General features: G+C 41.1%; 2 protein-coding genes across 2 annotated transcripts; one reads left to right on the forward strand and one right to left on the reverse strand.

The window, feature by feature from the left end:
• notum1b (notum, palmitoleoyl-protein carboxylesterase b) lies at positions 1 to 5,479 on the forward strand. Its single transcript, XM_056735109.1, has 11 exons — positions 1 to 343; positions 2,732 to 2,784; positions 2,857 to 2,952; positions 3,523 to 3,583; positions 3,663 to 3,721; positions 3,810 to 3,912; positions 4,325 to 4,516; positions 4,624 to 4,721; positions 4,804 to 4,951; positions 5,036 to 5,083; positions 5,154 to 5,479. The coding sequence occupies exons 1-11, from the start codon at positions 54 to 56 to the stop codon at positions 5,476 to 5,478; spliced, it is 1,473 nt and encodes a 490-aa protein (XP_056591087.1). The 5' UTR covers positions 1 to 53; the 3' UTR covers position 5,479.
• A 779-nt stretch (positions 5,480 to 6,258) lies between these two features.
• On the reverse strand, positions 6,259 to 27,854 carry tmc6b (transmembrane channel-like 6b). The gene is made up of 21 exons (XM_056734978.1): positions 27,588 to 27,854; positions 24,524 to 24,640; positions 22,298 to 22,416; positions 22,063 to 22,206; positions 21,502 to 21,663; positions 21,316 to 21,424; positions 21,001 to 21,085; positions 19,154 to 19,408; positions 18,885 to 19,072; positions 18,658 to 18,802; positions 18,314 to 18,469; positions 10,602 to 10,777; positions 10,423 to 10,513; positions 10,247 to 10,344; positions 10,064 to 10,159; positions 9,903 to 9,978; positions 9,672 to 9,805; positions 8,196 to 8,372; positions 8,035 to 8,113; positions 7,853 to 7,948; positions 6,259 to 6,646 (listed from the first exon to the last, which is right to left on the reverse strand). The coding sequence occupies exons 2-21, from the start codon at positions 24,571 to 24,573 to the stop codon at positions 6,629 to 6,631; spliced, it is 2,454 nt and encodes an 817-aa protein (XP_056590956.1). The 5' UTR covers positions 24,574 to 24,640; positions 27,588 to 27,854; the 3' UTR covers positions 6,259 to 6,628.
• Positions 27,855 to 27,864: the final 10 nt, after the last annotated feature.

The following is a 27,864-nucleotide window of genomic DNA, read 5'->3' on the forward strand; positions in this document are numbered from 1 at the left end:
TCATGTCAGGATTCAAGTGTTGAGGAGCTCCAGATGATTGAAACCCATTAGTGATGAAGATGATGAAGATGATGAGTCGAGCTCTCCTGCTTGTGTTTCTCTTCAGCTCTGTGGACAGCCGGAGGGTTCGAGGACACCGGGCTCAGAGCCGACAGTCAGAGACGCCCGAGAGTTTTCCTCTGGATTTCACGGCGGTGGAGGGAAACATGGACAGTTTCATGACTCAGGTGAAGAACTTGGCTCAGTCTCTCTATCCCTGCTCGACTCAAAAACTGGAGCAGGAGATGAAGCTTCAGTTCTTGATCAACTCATCCGTCACCTGTAATGATGGGTCACCTGCTGGGTATGTCATGTCCTGTTTCTTCAAGCTTGTCCTTTCAAATGAAAAAGTCTTTTGTTGTGTTGTGATGAAAGGCTCGTGAGTTTAGTGTGTTTGTGGTGAAGATGTTTTATGACATGAAAAAGATCTTAAAGTGAAAGATTCCTGAACAGTTCTTAGTCCAGTCGTGTGTCCCCATAAAGCACCTTCACCATCCACACGATCATCCTTCTTAACGGTTTTCTGTGAAACCTAAGATGGGTTTTCTATGTCATGGCTGTGAAGAATCCATTGTGCCTCCGTACTGGCTGGATTTCATTTAAGCGTCTCTCGAGATGTCTGAGTTAAATCATATGAAGGAGCTGATAATTCAGGCAAACAGACAGTGTTATTGCTCACATTCCTAGACAACAGGACATATATGAATTATCCGTCTGGAAGAATCCTTGCGGTTCAGTTCATCTCTCCATGTTTTAAAACACCAAAAATAGCAGGTGAAGGCGACACGAGCTCGCTCACGCTGGCCGCAGGTGAGATGAGTGATGTCACACACTCATTTAAGCTCATTTAAACTGGGTCTCTATCTATATGTCACTTGTTTCTCCAAAACATCAGTTATGAAACGGAGAGTGAGAAGTTTGCAAAGAACTTTTTAAAGTTTAAAATACGTGTCAGATGTTTCTCCTGAGAGAAATGTGTCTGTCATTAGAGTTTCATGAGAGATGTCAGCAATGTGTCAAACTGAGCTCAGATTTGTCTTCTCAATATCAACTCAAACATTTCTCATCACATTGACTCAAATCCAGATGATTTCACCTCTATGATCTACATTCATTGAGATTGTAAATGAATGTGCAGCAACTAAAAACATGACAAGATTTTTATACACTGTTTTTATTTCAGAGTAGAAATTATTTTTATATTGTGTTGTGTATGATAAATGTGTTGATGTTGTGCGTGTGTGTGGTGTGCTTGTTGCTTGTGTTGTGTGTTTGTGTACCTGGTAAACCCTACGGAAGGGGGACAAAATGTCCCCATATAGATGGCAATATTAATATAACCTTGTGGGACATTGTTTGGTCCCCATGAGGAAACAAGCTTATAAATCATACAGAATTAACTTTTTTGGAAAATCTAAAAAAAAAGAGAGAGTCTGTTCATACAGATACTATGTGGATTATTGTAATAAAACCTTAACTGTTGAACGATGAGAGAAGTGTAAGAGATGTTGAGTGGTCACATTTTGTGGTGTTTAAATTTAAACTAAAGTCTACAACATATTAATTGTTGTGTTTTCATGTATATACGTCTGCGATATTAAATGACCGAGATCCAGAAACAGTTAAATGGGTTTGAGTTTGTGCACATCAAAGGGATTCCAGTGCACTACACACACACACACCACACACACTCGACCGCACAAAAACAAACAGAGGACAACCACATATACCCTCATATAGACTTCTGGCCACATCTGAGGAGCCTCAAACACACACAACATGATCAATGGACAGAAAATAGTTCTGCTGTCTGTGTAAAGATCATGTCTCTGTATTTATAGACCTTCGGCTACATTTAATTGTTTGTTGTCTCTTTAACTCTTTTCCTGCTGTCTCTCTCTCTCATGTCTATATTCTGGATCTTTTCCCGCTCTGCTTTAATGTCTGTGATGAATGTGTGAGGATGAGTTGAGATCAGCAGACAGTTGTGACATGAACAAATCTTTAAATGTCAATGATTCAGTTCAATTGATTTACAAAGCATGACTTTAAACTCCTGCATCAATGATGATCCAAATGAATGATTCACTTGATTAATATATCAAGAAGATTTATTCCATATGCTGTGGCCATTAGAGAGAGAGAAAGATAGAGAGACAGCGAGACAGAGAGAGAGAGGGGTTGAGATGGAGAGGGAGAGAAGTTCAAACTCAAGAAGCTCAAACCTGCTGCAAGATATGTCAAGTCCTGCCACGACCAAAGAACAACCAGCACAACACAACACAACACTGACAGGACAACACACACAAACTGACACTATCACCCTCATTGACAACTTTAATTTAAACTCTTTTTCTGTTTATATTGAAATATATTGAGAGAGAGAGACAGAGAGAGAGAGAGTTTAGGCCTGAAATCAAAGCCAAGTGTTTCTTTAAAATGCTCAAAATATGGAGCACATGATGTGTTGCTTTCTGTGGGGGTTTGTTTGGAAATAATCAGACGTGACAGCTACAGAAATTCGGTGGTTAATAACATACTCTGATAAACATTAGAATAATAAACATAAATCAGGTAACGGATTGGTTTTAGTTAGTTACCCTGAGCTGATGTTATTGTACATGACCTCACTGTGATGTGAGATGTTGAATGTAAATCACACTTACATCTGCACATAATGTATATTTTTCAGTTATTATATAAAGGAGTCTCGGGGAAGCCGCAGGTGGTTGATCTTTCTGGAGGGTGAGTGATGATGATGATGATGATTTTCTAAAGATGTTGATGAAGTTTTTAACGGTGTGTGATGTTCTTCAGGTGGATGGTACTGCTTCAGCAAACAAACCTGTGACAGCAGATATGAGACCATGAGACGTCTCATGAGCTCCAGTACATGGCCTCTGACACGGACAGGTCAGTTTTAAACGTGTGGAAACATCTACTGTTTCATCTGTAATACACATGGTGTCATGAGACTTCAGAGGGAGACTCTATTCAAATGAGACAATAAACAACTACCTGACAAACACCCAGAACATCTACAACAACCAGCTCTAGACTCGCCTACAACACAGACACAAACAAAGAGATGATGTTGTGTTGAGAAAACACCAGACTCCCTGATATCACACTCCATCTGGCTGAAGTCTATTTGATGTCTGCGTTTACATCTGCAATACATAGTTTGCTCATCTGTACGTCTGTAAGACGTCTGCTAAAGATCTGGAAAACATCTGCTGTGTAAACATCAGCTAAACATCTCAGAAAGAGCTGTTGGACATCCATCCTGAATCATAAACATTTGAAATACATCTTCTAGAGGTCTATATGACATCTGACAGCAGAAATCTCCACGAGGTGTGGCAGATGAGCAAATTATGTATTGAGATGTCTTGCAGATGTAAACGCAGATGTCAAATAGTCAGACAGACCTGACACACACACAAACACACAATAAATAAATCCACTGACTGTTTGTTTCAGGCACAGGGATTCTGTCACCACAGCCTGAGGAGAATCCACACTGGTGGAACGCAAACAGAGTGTAAGATCACACGCACACACACACACACATGCACACAAACACATTTGCTTGAATGATGTTGTGATGTGTGTTTGTGCAGGTTTGTGCCGTACTGCTCCAGTGATGCGTGGAGTGGCACCACAATGAAGACAGAACAGAGTAAAATCATCATGATTTACACTCATCCATGTGTATGTGTGCGCGTGTATATAACACACATGTGTTTGTGTCTCGCTCTTGTGTTCAGATGATTATGTGTTCATGGGCTCTCTGATCATTCAGGAGGTTGTGAAGGAGCTTTTAACTAAAGGACTGGAGAACGCCAAAGTTCTTCTGCTGGCGGGGAGCAGGTGTGTGTGTGTGTGTGTGTGTGTGTGTGTGTCATAGAGAATGAATGAATGAATGGATAAAGTGAAATCATGTCTTCATGATGAATTATATGCCTGTTAAAAACATAACATTAAAACATTTATGCATGTATAAATACCTCGATGATTCAGGTTAGTCTTTTCTCCAGTTGATCAAGAATTTGTCACCTTGGATTTCCTTGGTTTGCATCACATTTGGCTGCGCAATTAAAACCATCTCATTTTCTAAAAAAGTCCTAAAACGTTCACAACATTAAGAATAAAAGATTACATATTGTAAATGTCAGAAAAAAACTTCAAGATGAGTTGAAGAGTAATTTTGTGATTATATTGTATATTACTGTATATCTGATCTGTTGTCACAACATCGTGTGTGTGTGTGTGTGTGTAACAGTGCTGGTGGTACAGGTGTTCTGTTAAATGTGGACCGTGTGGCGGAGCTTCTGAAGGATCTGAGTCACACGTCGCTTCAGGTGCGAGGTCTGGCAGACTCAGGCTGGTTTCTAGATAATAAACAGTCTCGTAACACTGACTGTATCGACACTGTGAGCTGTGACCCGACAGAAGCCATCAGGAGAGGAATCAGGTGACGTACACACGCACACGCACACACACACGCACACGCACGCACGCGCACACACACACGCACAAGAGAGAGAGAGAGATTTAAACACATTGTGTTGTGTGATTCAGGTACTGGGGCAGTGTGGTACCAGAACAATGCGGTCGACTGTATGAAGGTGAAGAGTGGAACTGTTTCTTTGGATATAAAGTTCATCCCACTCTGAAGAGTAAGTCATCACACACAAGACATGAAGAATGATTCACACATGTGTGTAAAACCTTGAGAAGCATCATGTGTGTGTGTGTCAGGGCCGGTGTTTGTGGTGCAGTGGTTGTTTGATGAAGCTCAGATGATGGTTGATAACATTCATCTGAGCGGTCAGCCCGTGCAGGAGGGACAGTGGAGATACATTCAGAACCTGGCCACTGAACTCAGAAACACTCTGAAGAACGTCCCGTAAGCAGGAACACCGCCGATATAAAAGACCAGGTCGTGTGTTCCACTAATTTCTGATTGGCTCTCTCATGCTTTGATTGACAGGGGTATGTTTGCACCGGCGTGTTTGTCTCATGAGATCATCACTAGAAGGTGAGCACTCGGCGTCTCTCTCGTCTTGTTCTGTGAAGAGCGCAGTGACCCATGTGTGTTTCTCCAACAGTTACTGGACGGACATCCAGGTGAAGGGGACATCCCTCCCGCGAGCGCTTCAGTGCTGGGACCGCAGTCTCCAGAACGGCCTCCGTAACCACGGCAACAGCAGCATCACTCGGACTCCGCCCAAGGGCTGTCCCCTGCACCTGATTGACAGCTGTCCGTGGCCTCACTGTAACCCCACGTGTCCCGCGATCAGAGATCAGCTGACGGGTCAGGAGATGAGCGTCATTCAGTTTCTCACACACTTGGGCTTTGACGTCCAGCGCATGGCGCAGCAGCAGGGCATGGAGCCCAACAAACTACTGGGCATGCTCAGTAACGGCACCTGAGAGAGAGAGAGGGAGAGGGAGAGGGAGAGGGAGAGGGAGAGGGAGAGGGAGAGAGAGAGAGAGAGAGAGAGAGAGAGGGAGAGGGAGAGGGAGAGGGAGAGGGAGAGAGAGAGAGAGAGAGAGAGGGGGAGAGAGGGAGAAAGAGAGAACAGCACGATGCAAATGTTGGAATCAGGAGAAGTTCAGGATCAGTTCTCTCAAAAATGAAATCTGTTTTCCTTTCTTAGACTAAAGGATGTTTTCTTCTGCGCTCAGTTTTAAAGACTTTATAACAACAGGTGACAAAAGACTTTCTGTGATGATCATGACAGTAAAAACAAACCGGACTTTTGTGCGTCTCTGAAGATGACGGACAGATGCAGAACTGAGAACAGGAGAAATACTGGAACACGATGATGTTGTTGATGGAGACATTGAAGAATAACAGATTTTGCTCCTTTTATATTTCACCACAAAACCACTTCATATCCAGAAGACTCATTATTGTGATGATTAGTTTCAACACGTCTCTTTTTGCCAAATATTGATTTTGGTTGGATTTGAAGGATCTATGATCTTTGTCGTTATTTGCCTTTATAACCACAAATTAAGCTACGTTATGTTATTTATTTTCTGTAAATCATATTTATGGAAGAGATGTAAAGTGTACATATCTGCATATGCTGTTTTTCTGCATGACTTCATAAAATAAAGGAACAATACATGACAATCCAGATCAGACCTTTTCTGACAGAGATGATGTTTTATTATCACAGATTGAAAATAAAACTGAAGGCAGGATTTCATGTAAAAAAGGTTTATTTTAAAATGAAAATGTAAAAGATGTCCAGTTGTTAACACCAGTGAGTATTAAACATTCCCTCTTTTCACAGTAAAAATAAAAGTGTCTCCAAACAAAAGACGTCACCAGGGGGAGTTTTCACAGATTTACTAAACAAACAAACAATTCATCAAATCAGTGAAAAGCGTCTGCTTAAGATCCCTTTAATCCAGTAGTTGAGGCTGATCTTCCTCTAGAGATCAACATCTATATCATGTGAAGTGTGATCAGACTCTTCTCTGTACATGTGTGTGATTCTGGCCCGTTCACAGTTTTTCTGTCCCTTCCAGTTTGTTTTTAGATTCTCCTCATGAGAAATGTTCACTCGTCTCATGAATTGCTGGTGTTCTGAAGCGACACAAACATCATAACATCAAATTACACAAACGTAAACATTATCATAAACAACACCAACATGTCAGAAAGTCACATCACCTGGGGCCAGTTTCAATAAGGAAGTTCCACCAACACAGAGTTAAAATCTGAATTCTTGAAATCTGAGTTTTCAGTTTAAGACCAGCTGATTTGAGTTCAATCCAGTTCACTCTAGGTTACGCGCGTGTGTAGCATGGGAATGAAAAGCCATCATCAATTGAGTGAAGATAGCATGATTCACCATGGCAATGGCACGTGACAAAAAACGCTCTGTTCATTTCTGGCCAATCGAATTGAAGGAACTGTTACAAGCATATGGTGAATATGAGCACATATTCATATAAAAGAGCAACACAGCCGCAGCAGCAAAAGAAAGAGAGTTGCCGTGGTTGGAAATTGATGTAGGTGCAATCCTTCTGCAATAAAAAGATCTTGGCAGCAGCTGAATATGAAATACAATAACATCATTCATTCAGGAAAGTTTAAAGAAATAAAATGCTCTTGCTAGTAGGATGCTAGATTGGTTAAATACTTAAACTGGCCTTAAAAGTTAAGATAAAACGTCCAAACCGTGCCTCACAATTCTCTCCCAACATACATGTAACTCTCTGCGAATTAATGCAGCTTCCTCATCTACGGGTTCCTGAATAAACAGACATGTTATTATAAGGTCTGTGTGACTAAATAGAGCGCGATTAGGAACACAAATCAATAAACAAATGACATATGCAATTTCAACACCGCTCGCGCTTCTTAAAGGGGTGCAGATTGTAACAAACCAGGTTTGCGGAATAAAACCTCCTCCTGACCAGGTTAGGTTCACAGAGTATGTTACTCTGTTTACTCACTCGTAGTATAAGATACCTCATTTCTGCGGTCGCGGGTTTGACATACCTCGCGTTCTGAAACCAAAAACCCTGAGTATTCCGTTTTCTGGGGTTGACTTACTCTAAGTTTGCACTTACCCTGCTTTCTGAAACGGGCCCCAGGAAGTTAAATCATACAACCCATGAGTTTATTATCATATTGAGAAAAATATAACAGAGCAAAATGTTTATTGGTGTGTGTGTGTCATCTGTGTGTGCGTGTTGATGTGTGTGCATGTGTTGGTGTTTGTGTGCGGGTGTGTGTGTGTGTGCATATTTGTACTTGGGTGCGTTGGTGTGTGTGTGTGCATACCTCACTGGTTCCTCTCACTCGTCGTGATGAGATCGCACGTCTCTGTTCATGGATGTCCTGCAGTCGTGTGATGAGGAACTTTTTATCATCTCCCTCCTGAACACAGAAAGGAAATGATGTCATGATGACACGTCCAGAATCAGACATGAACGCTTCTATCATTGCTTGTTCTTGTGTGTTACGTTTTCAATCTGTTCCTGTAGAAGTTCAATGATCTTCCTCTGACCATCCACCACCTGACTGTGAAAGTAAATCACGATCCTGCAGACAGAGAGAGCAGACATTCATTCACTCATTCAGTGTGTTGTTCTGGAGAGAACGGGCAGAAGGAAGAGAGACTCACAGGAAGACACCTGCCGACAGGAAGAGGAAGAGAGGATTCTCCACCAGGGAAGTGTGAACCCAGGTGAGCCAGGTCAGATCAGAGTTTGTTTTGGCCAAATGTTTCACCCAAAGTTTTCCTGCCTGGAACATCGTGTTTAAACCCCGGAACGGACCGCAGCTGATGGATGGCTTGATCCTGATACACACACACAATCATGTCTCAGAGAGAATCAATCACACATGAACACACTGACAGATGCTTAAGGCAACGTTTACACAATGAAAAATGTTTTTGAAATGTTTCATGTGCTTATGACAGCGTTGTCAAAACTGTCTGCATTTACACGGGTCCAGGACGACAGATAAGACACTGTAGTGCAGGGCTATTCAAATCTTACCCTGGAGGGCCGGAGCACTGCAGAGTTTAGATCCAACCCTGATCAAACTTGCACACCTGTGATTTTCTAGCGATACTGAACAGCTTGATTAGCTTGCTCAGGTGTGTTTGATCAGGGCTGGAGCAAAACTCTGCAGTGCTCCGGCCCTCCAGGGTAAGATTTGAATAGCCCTGCTGTAGTGTGTGGAGTGGATGATGATGTTGTTGTGTAAAGAAACAGGATGTGCCTTGGCACACACACACATGCACAGTTGTAAGGCAAAAGTCCCGTTGGTCGACGTATATGTGGAGCAGTCGTGGTGTTAAGGTTAGACAGTCTGACGCTAGATTCTCAGGGCCAGCGGGTGATGACTGAGGTGCGCTTACTCAAGGCATCTTACCCCTTCTTGCTCCCGCGTGCTGCAGGGATATCTGCCCACTGATCCGGATGTGCGTGTGTTCATCACTTGTGTGTTCACTACGGGTATGGGTCACCATATCTGACTCATAGGCCACTTTCACTTAAAGTCTGGTGAATGTAAACAGTGAGTCTCCGCTGGTCTTATTGGTCCATCAAATCCACATTTTGCTGAGGAAACGTTCAAACATAGTCCAGCAGTGAGAGCTCACAGGACAGGACGCCGCCATTTTGTATTGGCTACACTCGCACAACCACTCACGTAATACGCATGCGCGTGACGTCCCCTAGAAAGCTCTGTCTTGAAGTTTACATGGAAACAACAAAGGCCCATTTTCAAAAAGGTTGTACTGTGAGACCTGTCTGCAAAATTTGCGTTTTCAGTCCCCCAAACACTGTTTCCGTCTAAACGAACGGCCGAGATACATCGTTGTTTTGCTTTTCGGTTGAAAACGGTCTCTAAGTTTCATCAGGTCTGTGGCGACAAACTGTTGCTTAGTCTAACAGAGTGAGAAAAACATATTGTGGTGCTGATGGCCGCTCCCCACAACTCAAATAGATTATTCAATATAACTAAAACGATGAAATTATGTTTATTTGAAAACGTGTAAATGCAGAATGTTTTCTGTGATGGTTGGGTTATGGAAAGTCCCCATGATGTATAGAAACCTAACATGTGTGTGTGTATGTTTAACACTCACGTCCACATGGTGTATGTCACACACACAGCAGCACTGAGGAATGATGGGAAACACAACAGCGTGATGAAGATGGTGGTCATCTGACAGGCTCGCCAGGGCTTCCCAGACGCCTGACAGTTCATCATTAGACTCACCTACACATACACACATCATCCGATACACAAACATAACACACACATCATCAGATACACACACTAACTCGCCTCCACACATGAAAATAACCACACAGACCTTCTTGATGTTGAAGAGAAGCAGTAGTTTCATCATCTGAACAGCAGGGAGGAGTGGAGAGAACAGAACACCCAACCTACACAAGCACACACAATATCTACATGAACTTCTATCATGAGGTGTAATCATCAGGAGATGAGAGTATTCTGGGATATGTTTACCAGGCGAGAGTTTGTCCATAGATGAGCTCTAGAACATTCCTGGCGATATCAAACACGGGTTTCCTCTTCCTCTTCAGAGCTTTCTGAGAAAACAACCTGAGACACAAACGACACACACCACACAATCAATCCACACACTTCAACACCGAGTTTGTGTTCGAGAGCTTCATTTCTGTGTCTTACCTCCACAAAAACTCTCCACAGAAAGTGTCCAGAAGAGAGAAGATGAAGTCCATCAGCAGAAAGCGATACAACTCCTGCCCTACAAAACTCTCCCAACACTAACACAACAAAACACGTCACACACACACACACACCTGTAGACCTGGAAATAACACAACATCTGCAGCAGGTCTCACCTGGACACCGAGACTCTCAGGATCTGACGGCACTCGACCAAGCCAATGATAACACAACACACCCAACAGGCTCACTTTCAACAACAGATTCCTGTCAGAAACACACATAACACACGCATGACTTCACAATCTGTGGCTTCACAATCATTTACGGTCCAGCGCTCCACACGCCTAATTACCTGCTGATGGAGATGTAATTCAGCACACTTGGAGAATCATATTCCTCCATCCAGGCCACAGCATTGAAGAAACCCGGCAGGAGCAGATTGATGCTCGACACCATCACAGGAAGAGCCAACTGACTCGCATCCTTCAGACTGACGGAAGAGTTTGAGCTAGCAAGCTTCTTCAGATTCTGAGGGACACCACACGAAACGAGAGAGAGAGAGAATTTATACTGAGATGTATATACAGTGAGGAAAATAAGTATTTGAACACCCTGATATTTTGCATGTTCTCCGACTTAGAAATCATGAAGGGGTCTGAAATTGTCATCGTAGGTGCATGTCCACTGTGAGAGACATAATCTAAAAAAAAATCCAGAAATCACAATGTATGATTTTTGTAACTATTTATTTGTATGATACAGCTGCAAATAAGTATTCGAACACCCGTCTATCAGCTAGAATTCTGACCCTCAAAGACCTGTTAGTCTGCCTTTAAAATGTCCACTCCATTTATTATCCTAAATCAGATGCATCTGTTTGAGGTCGTTGGCTGCATAAAGACACCTGTCCACCCCATACAATCAGTAAGAATCCAACTACTCACATGGCCAAGACCAAAGAGCTGTCCAAAGACACTAGAGACAAAATTGTACACCTCCACAAGGCTGGAAAGGGCTACGGGGAAATTGCCAAGCAGCTTGGTGAAAAAAGGTCCACTGTTGGAGCAATCATTAGAAAATGGAAGAAGCTAAACATGACTGTCAATCTCCCTCTGACTGGGGCTCCATGCAAGATCTCAATGATCCTAAGAAAGGTGAGAAATCAACCCAGAACTACACAGGAGGAGCTGGTCAATGACCTGAAAAGAGCTGGGACCACCGTTTCCAAGGTTACTGTTGGTAATACACTAAGACGTCATGGTTTGAAATCATGCATGGCACGGAAGGTTCCCCTGCTTAAACCAGCACATGTCCAGGCCCATTTTAAGATTGCCAATGACCATTTGGATGATCCAGAGGAGTCATGGGAGAAAGTCATGTGGTCAGATGAGACCAAAATATAACTTTTTGGTCATAATTCCACTACAAGTGTTTGTAGGAAGAAGAATGATGAGAACGATCCCAAGAACACCATCCCTACTGTGAAGAATGGGGGTGGTAGCATCATGCTTTGGAGGTGTTTTTCTGCACATGGGACAGGGTGACTGCACTGTATTAAGGAGAGGATGACCGGGGCCATGTATTGCGAGATTTTGGGGAACAACCTCCTTCCCTCAGTTAGAGCATTGAAGATGGGTCGAGGCTGGGTCTTCCAACATGACAATGACCCAAAGCACACAGCCAGGATAACCAAGGAGTGGCTCTGTAAGAAGCATATCAAGGTTCTGGCGTGGCCTAACCAGTCTCCAGACCTAAACCCAATACAGAATCTTTGGAGGGAGCTCAAACTCCTTGTTTCTCAGCGACTGGATAGAAACCTGACTTATCTAGAGAAGATCTGTGTGGAGGAGTGGGCCAAAATCCCTCCTGCAGTGTGTGCAAACCTGGTGAAAAACTACAGGAAACGTTTCACCTCTGTAATTAGAAACAAAGGCTACTGTACCAAATATTAACATTGATTTTCTCAGGTGCTCAAATACTTATTTGCAGCTGTGTCATACAAATAAATAGTTAAATAATCATACATTGTGATTTCTGGATTTTTTTTAGATTATGTCTCTCACAGTGGACATGCACCTACGATGACAATTTCAGACCCCTTCATGATTTCTAAGTGGGAGAACATGCAAAATAGCAGGGTGTTCAAATACTTATTTTCCTCACTGTATATATATATTTACTTATAGACTTTATAGATTTTAATTCTATTTTATTTTTTATCTTAATCTGTATTTCTGCATGTTTATATTTAATCTTGTGCTTTGGCAATGTACATTTTCTTTTATCATGCCAATAAAGCTCCTTTGAATCTTGAGAGATAGAGAGTGAGAGAGCGAGAGAAAGAGATAGAGAGAGATAGAGAGAGAGAGAGAGAGAGAGAGAGAGAGAGAAGAGAAAGAGAAAGAGAAAGAGAAAGAGAAAGAGAAAGAGAGAGAGATGGCAGTTGGCAGCGAAGTCATCAGCTCCTGATTTTGCATATTTTTTTTGCCAGATAATGTATGTTTTTTCGACTAAAACATAGTGTATGTGATTGGATACTAACTCAAGAATAAAAGAGGCAGAAGATTATTAGGGTAAGACCTCAAATTACATTTTTGGAAACATCTAAAGTTTATATAGAGTCAGTACACTCTAGTCATGACAGTTAAAACTGTTGAAGCAGAGGCATCTTTTAAAAATGAAGAGGAGCTGGATATATTATATTCAGCGGATGTTAAATCAACGAAAGAAAAGAGGAAGATAAAAGAAATAATCCTACAAGAAAACCCAGAGATGCTGTTGTCAGACTATACTGGAGCAGAAGAGAACAGAGTTCGCTGTAACCTGCTGTTCTTCACTGAACACCCTTCAGTCTGGCACACAGTCCTCTCATCTAACATGACCTGCTGCAGAAGAGGAGGAATCAGTAAAGGTAGACAGCTCACAATGGAGGGAGAAAATGACTTCAAGATTATTGTAAATCTGTATCACAATGGGACAGTCATGGTTCAGGGACCAGAGTCCAGTCTAGAGGAATTTCAAAGGAACTTCAAAAACTTGAAAATGGAGGTTCAAAAAGTAAAGAAAGATCCTGAAGTGAAGAACATCACACCAGATGAGACGTGCACCACAGCGGACAACAACACTGATCAAAGATCATATTCTGCTCCAACATACAGAGACATCAGCACTCCAACCTCACCTAAAATAAAGATCCTGAGAGACAACCTGTCAGAACTGGAGCAGGACTACTGTCTGTTTAAAGAGGAAACCAGCAACAGTCTTCACCAACTCCAGAGTCTGATCAACCATCCCAACACACAACACATGAAACAACTACACTACATCATCATAGAGAGACAGACAGACGAGATGAGGAGACAATTAAACACACTCATACAACACAACAAACACAACACCTCATCCACTGAGAACACAGCACAACATCAGCCTGAAGTCAACACACTATCACAGAGCATCTCTTCTGCTGAGGAGACACAACGTCTGCAAGACATCCTCCCATCAACACAGAGCATATCTACTGAGAGGAACAGCACAAACACAACACAACATGGACAGAACATCGGCACACAAAGAAAGAGCATCTCTTCTGCTACAATCACACAAACATTTAATTCACAAGACAACATGAGGAAGAAGAGCAGCGTCAGACAGAGCAATCCACTGACAACAACATCACCCAACAGCACCAACAGAGAAGAGATGAGAAAAGAGAACATCGTCATCCTGTGTGACTCCACTGTCATCACCTCCATCAGAGACGACTGTTTCCAGGAAGAAACGTGAAGAAGTTTTGGTGTCCCACCTCCCAGTCTGCACTGAATCTACTGAGAGAAGATGTGCTGGGCGCACCAACACACATCATACTCCACACTGGAACCAACGACCTCACCGGAAGAAGAACAGACGTCACCAAAGCTCTGTCAGATGTACTGAGGACAGCCTGCAGGATCTACCCCAGCGCTAAAGTCATCTTCTCAACCCTTCTGCCCCGTTGAGACATTCCACAAAACATCATTTACCAAATTAACGGAGAGTTAGCAAGAGTCTGTGCCCAACTGAAGAACGTCTCCATCGCAAACCATCAGCGCATCAGTCATGACCATCTGTACGATCACATCCACATCCATAGAGACGGCATGAGACTGTTCGCACAAACACTAAAGGAGGCAACTTTAAGAAGTCCTCACACAACACATCATGTCCATGAGGAGAGAGTCAGACAGACGGTCAGTTACACCACAGCAGACAACAGAGACCTCCATCAGATCAAACACATGCTGAAACTCATATGTGACAACTTCTTACACTAAATATGTAATGATAGTTAGGTACATTCATCTATTCATTTAAATATTTATTTTTCATGATTTATATTATGCACATGTTTATTTCTTTCTACATTTACTTTACTTAATATTTACTCTGCAATATTACCTTTTATCTGCACAACGTGATCGAGAAATCATACATTATTTCTGGTTAAAGAAAACAATAACATGTCCTCCCTTAAAATAACATGCTATAACATTCAGGGAATGTATTCTTCTGTTTTTGGAGAGAAACACAGAAACCCTGATCTTGTAAATATTGTACAGAGACCTGGAGTCGGTTAGAATGTCAGATCTCCGCTCCTTTAAACTACAAAGAAATATTTGTACCATCAGTTAAGCGTCCTCATGTGAAAGTTGGACGGGATTCTGGAGGAATAATTGTGTGGTTTAAAGAACAACTGCTGCATTACATTCAGCCTGTTAAACAAGGGAAAACACATATCTGGCTAAAAATGAAAAGAGAACTCATGTGTTCAGATAAGGACACATACATGTGTGCCGCATACATCCCTCCACACGAGTCTCCATATTATGATGAAGACATTTTCCCAACATTACAGTCGGAGATCATTCAGTTCCAGTCTTTAGGATCAGTTCTGTTAATGGGGGACTTCAATGCAAGAACTGGGAAAGAACTGGACTTCATTAGTTCTACTGGAGATAAATATATCAAGATTTCAAATGTACAGCAAAACAAAGTTAAAACTAAACCCCGTCAGAACTATGATGAGACAATTAACAAAAATGGTAAACAAGTCATACAGATGTGCAAAAGTCTGGGTCTATATATAGTTAATGGGCGAACAAAAGGTGATTCTATGGGTCAGTTTACATACAGCTCACGTCTGGGCAGCAGCACCGTTGACTATGTCATCACAGATTTACAACAAAACAAGATCAATTATTTCACAGTCATGCCACAGTTACCTTTATCAGACCACTGCCACATAGTCATTAGTTTAAACAAATCCCTCCATCCTTTACCAGCTTCACATCACAAACACAAACTGTTTCCCCTGCCGAGAAGATTTTACTGGTTTGGATTTTTGCCCAAACAAAGGACTACTGATCATATATACACATTACATACACTTATAAAGAAACATGTTCATCAAACAAAACAAGGAAAAATATTTGGTTGCTTTATAGATTTAAAAAGGCCTTTGATTCGGTTTGGCACAACGGGCTCTTTCTAAAACTCATCCAGAGTGGAATAGGGGGAAAAGTTTATGATGTAATTAAGAACATGTATAAGGACAACAAGTATTTCATCAAAATCAACAACGAAAGAACTGACTATTTTAGACAGACTAAAGGAGTTCGCCAAGGATGTTCTCTAAGCTCGACTTTATTCAATATTTATATCAACGAATTGGCCACAAAGCTTGAAGAATCCTCTAGTCCTGGTTTAACTCTTGAGGACAGAGAAATAAAATGTCTTTTGTATGCGGACGACCTTCTGCTATTGTCACCAAATGAAGAAGGTTTGTGTGAACATCTGTCAGTTCTAGAACATCACTGCAGTGAATGGGCCTTCCCAATAAACATGGACAACACCAAAATAATCATATTTCCAAAGAAAAGTCGTTTTACAGAGAAAAAATACATTTTTACACTTGGGGGATCAATTCTTAGTCATGTGACAAACTATAACTATTTGGGTCTGACCATCTCTGCTTCAGGTCAATTTAACATGGCAATTAAAGAACTTGCTGAGAAAGACCGTAGAGTTTATTATGGTCTAAGAAAAACACTTTTTCAGTTGAACCTCCCTATTAGACTGTGGCTGAAAATCTTTGATTCTTCTATATGGTAGTGAAATCTGGGGCCCCAAATTCCAACTGAGCTATGAATCCTGGGACAAATGTCCAATGGAAATTTTCCAACTTGAGTTTTGCAAAAACATCCTGGGAACTCACAGAAATACCTCAAATCTGGGATGTAGAGCAGAACTTGGAAAGTTTCCTCTCCTGTCTGAAATCCAGAAGAGGGCATCTAAGTTCTGGTTTCACTTATCTGAGAGTTCACCAGACAACTACCATCATAGTGCTTTCAGACATAATACATCACATCCAGAGAACGATCCTTTCCTACACCTCCTGAACAAACATCAGCTGAACACATCAGATCAGTTCAGACAGTCTAAACTCAGACACATTTTAAACACGACTCAAGAAGAATATCTTCTTTACTGGCAAAATAAGATCAATGACGTAAACAAATTAACTTGCTTCCAGAAAATAAGAACCGATTACAAATTGGCACCATACCTAATAAAACTGAAAGATTACAGGCAGAGAAAGCTTGTGTCCAAATATCGCCTCAGTGATCACAGTCTGTGTATAGAGACCGGTCGACACAGACAGAACTGGACATCCAGAGATCATAGATTGTGTTCAAACTGCACTGATGCTGTTGTGGAGGATGAACTTCACTTTCTCACTCAATGTAGTAAATATCAATCCATCAGACAGAAGTACTTTACTTTAATAGGAAATGTTTATCCTGAATTCCATAGAGTGAATGATATAGAAAAACTATCATATCTTTTGGGAGAAATGGTGGAATGTATTGATCTGTCTGCACAATACTTGTTCTGTTGTCATAACATGAGAGATAAAAACTAAATCGTATTGAGACCACTGTTAGTTTGGGTCCTTGTACATGTATTTATTTATTTTTATTGTTGCAATGTATCATTATTATTTTTATTTTATTTTATTTTTTGCTTTCTTTTTTAATGTTCATACTGTATGTCTTATTATTACTCAATGCCTTGGCAATATTTGTGTTTGTTCACAGTCATGCCAATAAAGCTCATTTGAATTTGAATTTGAATTTGAAACAGAGAGAGAGAGAGAGAGAGAGTGAGTGAGTGAGTGAGTGAGTGAGTGAGTGAGTGAGTGAGTGAGAGAGAGAGAGAGAGAGAGAGAGAGAGAAAGCGAGAGAAAGAGAAAGAGATAGACACACACAAACTGACACTATCACCCTCATTGAGAACTTTAATTAAAACTCTTTTTCTGTTTATATTGAGATGTATATATATATAGATTTTTACTTATAGACTTTTAATTTTATTCTATCTTATTTTTTATCTTAATCTGTATTTCTGCATGTTTATATTTAATCTTGTGCTTTGGCAATGTACATTTTCTTTTATCATGCCAATAAAGCTCCTTTCAATCTTGAATCTTGAGAGAGAGAGAGAGAGAGAGAGAGAGAGAGAGTGAGACACAGACAGAGAGAGACAAACAGATAGAGAGAGAGAAACAGATAGAGAGAGAGAAACAGAGAGAGAGAAACAGAGAGAGAGAGAGAAACAGATAGAGAGAGAGAAACAGAGAGAGAGAGAGAGAGAGAAACAGATAGAGAGAGAGAAACAGATAGAGAGAGAGAAACAGAGAGAGAGAGAGAGAAACAGATAGAGAGAGAGAGAAACAGATAGAGAGAGAGAAACAGATAGAGAGAGAGAAACAGAGAGAGAGAGAGAGAGAGAAACAGATAGAGAGAGAGAGAAACAGATAGAGAGAGAGAAACAGATAGAGAGAGAGAAACAGATAGAGAGAGAGAAACAGATAGAGAGAGAGAAACAGATAGAGAGAGAGAGACAGAGATAGTGAGAGACAGAGAGAGTTAAATGTCTAACAGGTTCAATTGAGGACAAATATCTCAATGTGTGTGTGTGTGTGAGTGTGTGTGTGTAGGTGAGTGAGTGAGTTTGTTGTTGTACCATGTATGTATATTCAGAGAAGTAATAGACAGCAAGAACGCAAAACAACGTGCTGCCCAAACACATGATCCACGCCAACATGTGAATGAAGATCCGCCACAAACGCTGAAGAACAGGAAACTCCAACTCCTGACGGTTCACCTCCGCCACCAGCTCCTGCACACACCACACAACACATACACTATACACACACATTTGTGTTCTTATTTTTATTCCCTCACACACACGCATGCACAAGAGAAAACACACCACACACACACACAAGAACACGTTTCACACACATACACTATACACACACGTTTGTGTTCTAATTTGTATTCAATCGCACACATTTGTGTTCTTACTTTGAGTTGTGTGCCAATGTTCTCACGCTGGAGTCTCACTGAAGTTTTCTTGCTCACTTTAAAATCCCAGGAGCTTAAAACCTTGATGGCCAACAGTCCTTTAGATTTATCGATGCGAAAACTCTGACCGAAGGACTTTGACATGCTGGAGGATGAAAACACAAAGTCCAGCGAGTTTCTCACGATGATGACGACTGTACATGTGAAGAGACGCGGCTGAAGCTCACCTGTAGACGAGGATGATGCAGGTGACGAAGAACACCGCACCGATAGTGAAGAAATACACCAGAGGCATGTTATATGAGAATGAAGAAGTGCAGGACGTCCCGTTCTCTGACTGAGCCATCCATGAGCAACGGCTCAGTGTGTGGTTACTATAGTAACCGTAATACAGCAGAGACTCAGAGAAATAACCCTGATACACACACACACAGACAGGATTACTACGGTCTGTGAGACTTGAAATGAAATGTAAAGTGAGAAGAGTGAAACCTACGGCCCCCGTGAGGATCTCGAGACCCCAGGTGCTGGTGATCTGCTCATGATGTGGGGGCGTCACAGCCTGAGGAACAACCAGAAGCAAACCGGTCACCAGGAACAGGAAGACGTTAAAGAAGACGAGAGTTCTGAGGAAGACGAAGTAGGAGAGAACGCCCGTCCCGAAGCGACCGCCGACACACTTCAGAGCCGTCTGCCACAACTGCAGCGACGACAGAAACGACAGCCAGTTGAACCAGCCGTGTCTCACAGCCTGACAGACACACACACAGATGACACACAGGTCAGAGGTCACACTGCATACTACAAGATCTGCATATCACCACTCACTCCTTCACTAGTCCCTATGACATCTGAGTGCACTATATGAGGAAGTCACTTAAACTAAATATGTCAGAGAGCATGAGCGGGATATTATCATTATTACACGGCTCATTTGAATGCTTGATTCTGATTGGCCAGTCGCGACATTCCAAGGGTTGTTATATTTTCAAATAATAAGCTCTCAAAACTAATAACACCCCGTGACACTGATGCTGCAAATCATATGAGAGTTTAATATTACACAAACATGTTGTTAGATATTATTTTCCCCATAGATAAATAAGCCCACATGAATGAATGAATAAGTGTAGCCTATGTGTGGTTTTAAGGCTCACAGAGTGGATAGCTGCTAGCAGAGTGAACAGCTGGCTAAAAGTGGAGGTAGAGGATTTATTTAAAGCTAAACATTCTTTGTCTGACATGCTATGTTAGCTATACCTTGTTTGGAATAACCAGTGTCTTATGGCACATTATATAAAGATGTTTCTTCCACATAGTTCTATACCTTATTTGGTATAACAGGTGTCATATTGTGCAGTATATAAGGATTTGTCTTCCCTGAAATAAATGAGTTCAAAAGCTGGATGCCTTTGTGTCTAGTTCTTGTGCTCCCAGATCTGCAGAAGAATTCATTCACAACATCCAACGTATTTCTGATTTGATTTTAAGTGTAATCCGAAACACAGAAAGAAACTTAGTGTTCGAAAGGAACCTGAGGTTTAACACATGTATTATAAATATGTCTTTTAATAACATATATGACATTATATTTACAAATGATGAAACCAATTTGCCTGTTTGTGACGTTTGAGCATCATTTCTTACTATAAAACTGAAACTAAACGGCTTTTCCTCACAGAAGGTCTGCATTCAATAAAAATGAGCTAATCAAATATTTCAAATTCATATTTCATGTCCAGTTTTTTTTCTCATGTGGCAAGAAGCCGTGTAATAAGTGGGATAATGTACAAGCAGCTGAGTGTTATCATGAATTAAGCCCCTTCAGAGAGACACAAGACCCTAAACACAAACACATCTCAAATAAATCTTTATTGTCCCTCACATTCATCAAGCTGACTGCAGGCAGGTGGTCGACTCACGGTGCATCTTGGGAACTACTACTAATTGTCTTTGCCTTGTTTTCTATTACGAATATCTAAACATTCTCAAATCAAAATATAATTACTTGACAAGAAAAGCGACCAAAGGTTTTTGATCTTGTTTTATGAAAAATAATTTAAGAATTAAGTAAGTTTATTTACTTTTCTTGTCCAGTCTTCGTATTTTGATTTAAGAAGTTTTAGATATTTTCACCAAAAACAAGACAATAATGCTTTGATTTTTTGCAGTGTGGGAAAACATGAGGTGGCATCAGATGCACAATCAGAGTGCACTGTGGGTAAAAGAGTGAAGTAACATATGAGGAATGAAGTTATTTTGGTGGACACCCATTATAGTGCACTAGACTACAGGAGACGGTGAGGGCGAATGATGACGTCATAATGCATGTGATGGACTCACAGTGATGATGTAATACTTGAACTGACTACAGCAGGGGATTTGACTCTGAGACAATGAGTGTTCCACTTTATTCATGGCCAACATCCTGAAAAACACATCACACACACTGATGAACACAAATACAATAAACAGACAACATCTGTGTGATGGTACTTGTGTATTCATATGTGTATTTATTCATTCCTGCATTCATATCATTTTGTACAATAAGTTGCAATGGGTGCGTCCCAAATCGCGCACTTATGCACTATTCTACGCCCTTTTGTAGCATAAATAGTGGGTTTCGTGTGTGTGTGTGTGTGTGTGTGTGTGTACCTGAGCTCTTTCTTCTCAGCCAGACACAGAGGCATCGCTCTCAACATACGCACACGATCACTGACGGACAGATTCTGCAGATTGTTCACCAAACGCTCCCTCTTACTCTCTACACACACACATGAGATGAGCAAAAAACACTCAACATGAACTCACGATTGTTTCAAACATGCGTGTGTTTTTTACCTCCTTCTTCAAAACCAGCGCCGTCTATTTCCACGCGATATCCACGGATGCTGGGACGAGCAGATCGAGGAAAGTGCTGGATGGAGGGTCTGCTCTGTCTGCGTCTGCGCAGCTGCATCGTGCGGTTATAATACTGAGAGATGATCGCCCCGCGACTGCGACCTGCGCAGAGAGAGATCTTCAGTATCACAACTGTTCCTCTGAGGCCCGTTTACATTTCACTTATTTTGAGCAGTTATTTTAAATGCAGACACGTGGTGGGCACGCGGGATGTGCATGCGGTGCAGCGCGCACATTATTGCAGGCCTGTATTTCACCTGAGAAAGACTGTCTTTAAAGAGAACTCTCTAGTCTCTCATAGATCATGAGGTGTGATTGAATGCAGATTGTAGAGGTGAGAAATGTTTGTGTTGATATTGAGATCTTCACTGTATTGACTTTTGATTGCAGACAAGACGAATGTGAGCTCAGTTTGACACATTATCTCTTCTCAAACTCTTATGACAGACACATTTCTGAGATTTCTGAGTCTCAGGAGAAACATCTAAGACACATACACACCGATGGTTCGACTGGGCATAGATGAGAGAACTCGGAGTGTGTCAGATGACCAGCGTTCTCCAATCAGAGAATCCGTCTGCTGCTGTTCGTCACTGAACTCTGTAACTGGACAAAACATTGGACCCTCCAGACCCATGACATCATCTGTGACACGTACAGCAGAAACACATTCACATCACACACAGACATCACAAAGAAAAACAATGTGTGTGTGTGTTTGTGTGAGAGATCTGACCTTCCTCCTCCTTCTGGTCAAGTGCGGTCATCTCTATGACATCAGCATGAAGGTCATGATTCTGTTCATTAATCAGCTGACTGAATGAATCATGAACACCAAATTCATCAGCCGGACTCCTGAAACACACACACGCACACATCATGACATTACTGTGAGATCAATGTCAGTAGAATATGAATAACAGCAATAAATGTAAAACCACATCACACATCATAACTCAATGAGACACTTCCATCGAAAACAAAGAATGTGGAAATGAACCAGTGATGACATCACCATAACTGTGATCACATGATCAAAGAAAGACTTTTTAACATTTAAAAACATTTAATGTGATTTATGAGCGGTGAATGACGCACTTGTGATAAGTGCACTGCAGGGAAGAGCGAGCAGAGAGCTTGTACTCCATCTGTCTCCAAACTAAAGTGTGTGTTTGTCTTCACTCCGTGTTGCGCAGACCGACAGCCCCCTCAAATTCAGTCCCCTTTAGGATCCCGACTGATACAAAAATTCTTATTTGTGTGAATGTTTGGTAAGTGCTAGTCTAGCTTCTTTTCACAAGCCCTAGCTGACCACACAGTTCTATTTGTCTGGGAATAATGTGGATCTACTGTGTTGAGCCTTCCATACCAGATTAGTTTCCTTTGTGTAGTTATTGATGACATTTTGTTGTATTAAAAATTTGTACTCGATAACAAAACAAAAAAAACACGTAGTTCAATGCTATGCTAGTTGATAGGTAAGCTAACTTAAACAGTAAGAATGAGATTTGTTTGACATCACTACCCATAGACTCATGTACATACTAGCATAGCAAGCACTTCATGTCAAAGACTTTAATGGTCATTTTAGTATAGTTCTAGTGACGTGTATCACGATGTAATCTTGTAAGAGCTGCAATCAGGCGCTAAAAGAGTACCCAAATAGACGTTCTTTCAGCCAATAGAATCACTCGGGGTCCTAAAGGGGACGGAATTCGAGGGGGGACTCGATACCTCAGACAGACATATGGTTTTAAAACGCTCTCACGGAACATTGATGTCATGTTCTGATCGTTGTGTGCAGTGATTAATGGAGTGGAACACAGTGGATTCGGAACTGTCTCTCCCACACACTTTAATCAAAAGCAAGGTCTGTAGACAGAATCAATGTTTCACATGGAGAATATTTTGACCATTATTACATCAAAAACATGTCGCCGGATGCTTTTTCTTCCCTGACATGTGTTCCGCACATCAGCTGACACAAAGGAAAACTTCTGTCCAGTGAGCTGAAGTCTTTTGCTTTTTAACTCGTATCTTTTGCGATGTCCTAACATACTATTGCAGTGTCCGCTGATTTGCGACGTTATGACTCATTTGAACCGATTCTTTTTGCTGAAACAACTCGTATGTCAAACACTGAACTCCCGAGACTCACTGATTGAAAACCATCAAATCAGTCACTCGAAAAACATCAGAACACAAGTGAGCAGAGACCATTCAACAAGAGTGGTTACCATTTAGTATTTAATGTTTACTTATGTATATCAATAATTTATGATATACAACTTGAATATAAAACAAAGTTACAAAGTTTCTTTGCAATTATTTGGGATTTATTGGGCTCGCAAGTGTTAAAGTTCAAATATGTAGTCGACTATTTTAAAAGACTGAGTGACAAATTAACAAAATGATACATCAACTGAGGTCATTATGATTACTATAAAAAAGTGTGCGACCAAATTGTAAGTTGGTTTGACCAACTGAGAAAGTGCGAAAATGAGTCTAGAGCCCTGTTCATGTGTAACCGTTTTTGAAATCTAAGAATCAAATGGACACAAACACACATACCGACAAATGGACACGCACACACACACATGTATGTTTTATTATCTCTGTGGGGACAGTCCATAAGTGTAATGAGTTGTATACTGTACAAACTGTATATTTTGTCCTCTAAAAAAAACCCTAAACCTAAAGATCGTAGAAAACTTTTTGCATTTTTAGATTTTCAAAATGATCGTTCTGTACAATTTATAAGCTTTTGTGCCCGTGGGGACACGAGTCCCCGTGAGTTGGTGTGCATTCAGGTTTAGGTCCCCACTAACGTATTTAAACCAAGTCCACACACACACACACACACTGAAAACAGGAAGGGCGAGAATAGGGAATGGTGAAACAACACATGAAATTACTAATTAGTGACATCATAACAGAGTAGAAGACAGTAAATGTGACTTACTCCAGATCAATGATCCGATGAGGAGACTGAAAACTGTTTCCTGCGGCCATGATCTGTGTCACGACTCATGAACCCGTCAAAGAAACACGGACTGCCGTCATGCTGCTGCTGCTGCTGCTACACACACACACACACAAAAAGAAAGAATTTCAGCTTCATCATGTCACAGCAGGTCTGTAACTACACACACAGAGTGATATGGAGCTGAAGGTGTGTCCGCTCAAAACCTTTCAGCACACCAACAAAAGCATTTTCACAAAACAAACACACAACTCAAACACACACCACTGCCTTCAAGCCTTCCACTCGCTCTTACATGAGCTCAAGTTCACAACACTCCCATTTTAATTCAAGTGAAATGTGCGGTCGTGGGGGTACAGCAGCAGGTTGTGTTGTCACAGGGATGATCAGCCACATTCTGACATGAATTACTCAACTTGGTCCAATCCTGCACACATTTATTTATTTCTCTGAACAATTTCAGGGAACTCAACGGTGCCCCAGAAATGTTATTTGCTACCAAATATCTTCTGTGTTCAACAGAACAAAGAAATGTCTACAGGTTCAGACCAACTTGAGGGTGATTAAACCATGACAAATTTTTGTCTCAGCTATCCCTTTAAAGTCCATGAAATCAAACAGGAATATTGTGTGTTTCACAAAGTGTTGCAGTGATTATTATAAATAACTCATCCATGCACTGCACACCATTATTATTTCAATTCATTTGCACTTGTGATCTTTAATCAAGACATGAAGCTCCTCCCCCTCTCAACAACAACTCTTCACCACAAGACATGAGCAACAGAAAAGGGGTGGAGCTATAGTGACTGTCCATTGGCCAGACATCTTCACCAGGCCCTCCACAAGAGACTGTGAACTGCCAATCAAACCTGCCTCCATTTTGTAATGACTAACTAACACCAAACCAATCAAGAAGGGAAGGGCAAAATAAAGCCCACCGCTATTTAGTTTCTCATTTCAGAAGCCCTTGCACTCAATCTCAACATCCATTTCATGTTGACTTTAAAGCCCCGGTGAAATCCAAATGTACTTTGTGAAGTCACAATTAGTTATTAATTCATCAGTGCAGTCCATCCACACTCAGAAACATGTCTATTTTTCACTCAGATTCACATACGCCCTTATTTTACTACAGATAAAAGCCAAAACCACAAAGCCATACTTCCCCCAAAAAAAACATGCACTTACTGCACTTTGACTGTGAATAAAGCTTTGCTAATCTCAGGAAAGAGATCTTTTGAACGTTGGGTTACATCTGAATTTTATTAAGACACAACTGCTTTTTAATTTGATTTAGTTTTAATTTATTTTACTTTATTGGCTTGTCATCAATACTTTCACAGACATACATTTTATTCATTTTATTTATTTTCAAATCAAATGACATGAAATGTGTAGGCTTTTATTATTGGTTTTCTCCTCCACACACAATAAAAAAAATCTATTGTGCAAAATCATCATCATGTCATAAACTTTCATACACAAACACGCTCTTAATCTAAACTCCTCATAGTTGTGCTTCTAGAGAAACGTCTTCATCGGTCCATGCAGATGTCTTTTGCGTGTAAGCGCATACATGATGAGTTTGATTCAGCGTTTAAAGCTGGCGACCGGCGTCATGAAACAGATGAACACAAAATAACACAGTTTGAAGTCGTCAGCTTTCTGAGATCAACTCGTTTCATGTAACAGATGAAGTGAGTGGGTGGAGGAACATCTTCAGTCTGCGGTCACAGACACGTCAAAAGCCTTCCATAAAAGACCTTTAACCCTCAAGAGACACATGTGTGCGTTTGAGTCTTTCACATTATGAGTCATTAACAAAGAAATGGATGACTATCTCTCTTAATGCAGCAGTGCGATGCAAACAATAGCAGTAAACGAATCATCAACAATTTCATCAGCATATGATCATTCAGATTTATCTCACACACAGGATTCATATCATGATGATAGTGTAGAAAAGCATATCTGTTTGTGTGTGTGTGTGTGTGTGTGTGTGTGTGAGACACTGGGCCCGTTTCAATAAGCAGGTTCAACCAACTGTAGGTTAAACCTTGAACTCAGAGTTGGTTTACTTAGCTGATTTGAGTTACTTCAATAGTCTTATCCTGGGTTAAGTGTGCACCACGACTATAAGAAGCCATCATCAATGGAGCTCTGATATTACCATTCACCATGGCAACGGCACCCAAACAAAGGACCCAAACAACTCATCTCAGCAGCCCAGCAGAGCAGAATAAGAGGAGCAAACACAAGTCCAACACACACAAACACACACAAACAGTGTGAAGAATCATTGGACCCAGCACACGTTCTCACATCTGGAAACAGAACAACAGAGATTCTGGTTGTGTTCACTCCCAATGACCTCAGTTTCCGGCCTCAATGCATGCTGGGTAAAATACCAACAGAATCTGATCCAAACACTTCCCCACAATCCCACACTACACAACAGAAAACATTCCTCTTCACACGCGTGTTTCTGTGTATGCTTCCATTCACAGTTCATTCAAAACAACATGTGTGATGTTCATGTGCAACATCAACAAATGACAACATGACACAAACACCTGCTGTCAGGAAACACGTCACGTCACGAAAAACACGGCAGTACACTTTAATAGTTACTACGGTGAGGTAATGATATTGATTACACAACAGTTTCAATTGTTACTAGAGTTCACAGTATGTGTAACAGTCACTTCAGACATAAAGACAAAGAGTTTGAAGTGTTGTCTGTCGATCAGTGAGTGTGTGGAGAGGTGCACTGATCCCTACAGTTGTCCACTAGAAAGGGAACATTTAGTTCAGGAGTCAAAGCAGTTTGCAGTTAAGTTTGTGAAGATGACACGAACAACACAACCGCTTAAACATGTATCACCGTATTAAAACAACACAATATGTTCATCGTTCACACCTGCTGAAGTTTCGTCCCCTGATTCTATCTCGTATTAAAACACATAACAACTTTTATTCATGTCGTTCATCGATACTTTGATCAGCATGAATGAATAAATAAATACGAGTCGTTACTCACCGCGCTCGCGCTCGTCTGACAAAAATGCCTCTGCGTGTAACAACAACGAATAAGTGACGAAACACTCAAACATTCCTGTGAATCGTTCGAAAAACCGGTTTCAAGATTCATTAATTCGTTTGAATCGTCACTCAAAAGCGCTCACAGAAGTCTGCGCGGTATTTAATGTTTAAGTTAAGCCATGTTTCGTATGATTTATGATTTATCACGTATCCTCTGTTTTAGATTCAGAACGCTGGTTCTCTCCCTCAGAGTCCGCGCGAGTCGTTCCCGTGTG

The sequence above is a fragment of the Triplophysa dalaica genome, chromosome 21, assembly GCF_015846415.1.
Source record: "Triplophysa dalaica isolate WHDGS20190420 chromosome 21, ASM1584641v1, whole genome shotgun sequence".
Taxonomy (NCBI): Eukaryota; Metazoa; Chordata; class Actinopteri; order Cypriniformes; family Nemacheilidae; genus Triplophysa; species Triplophysa dalaica.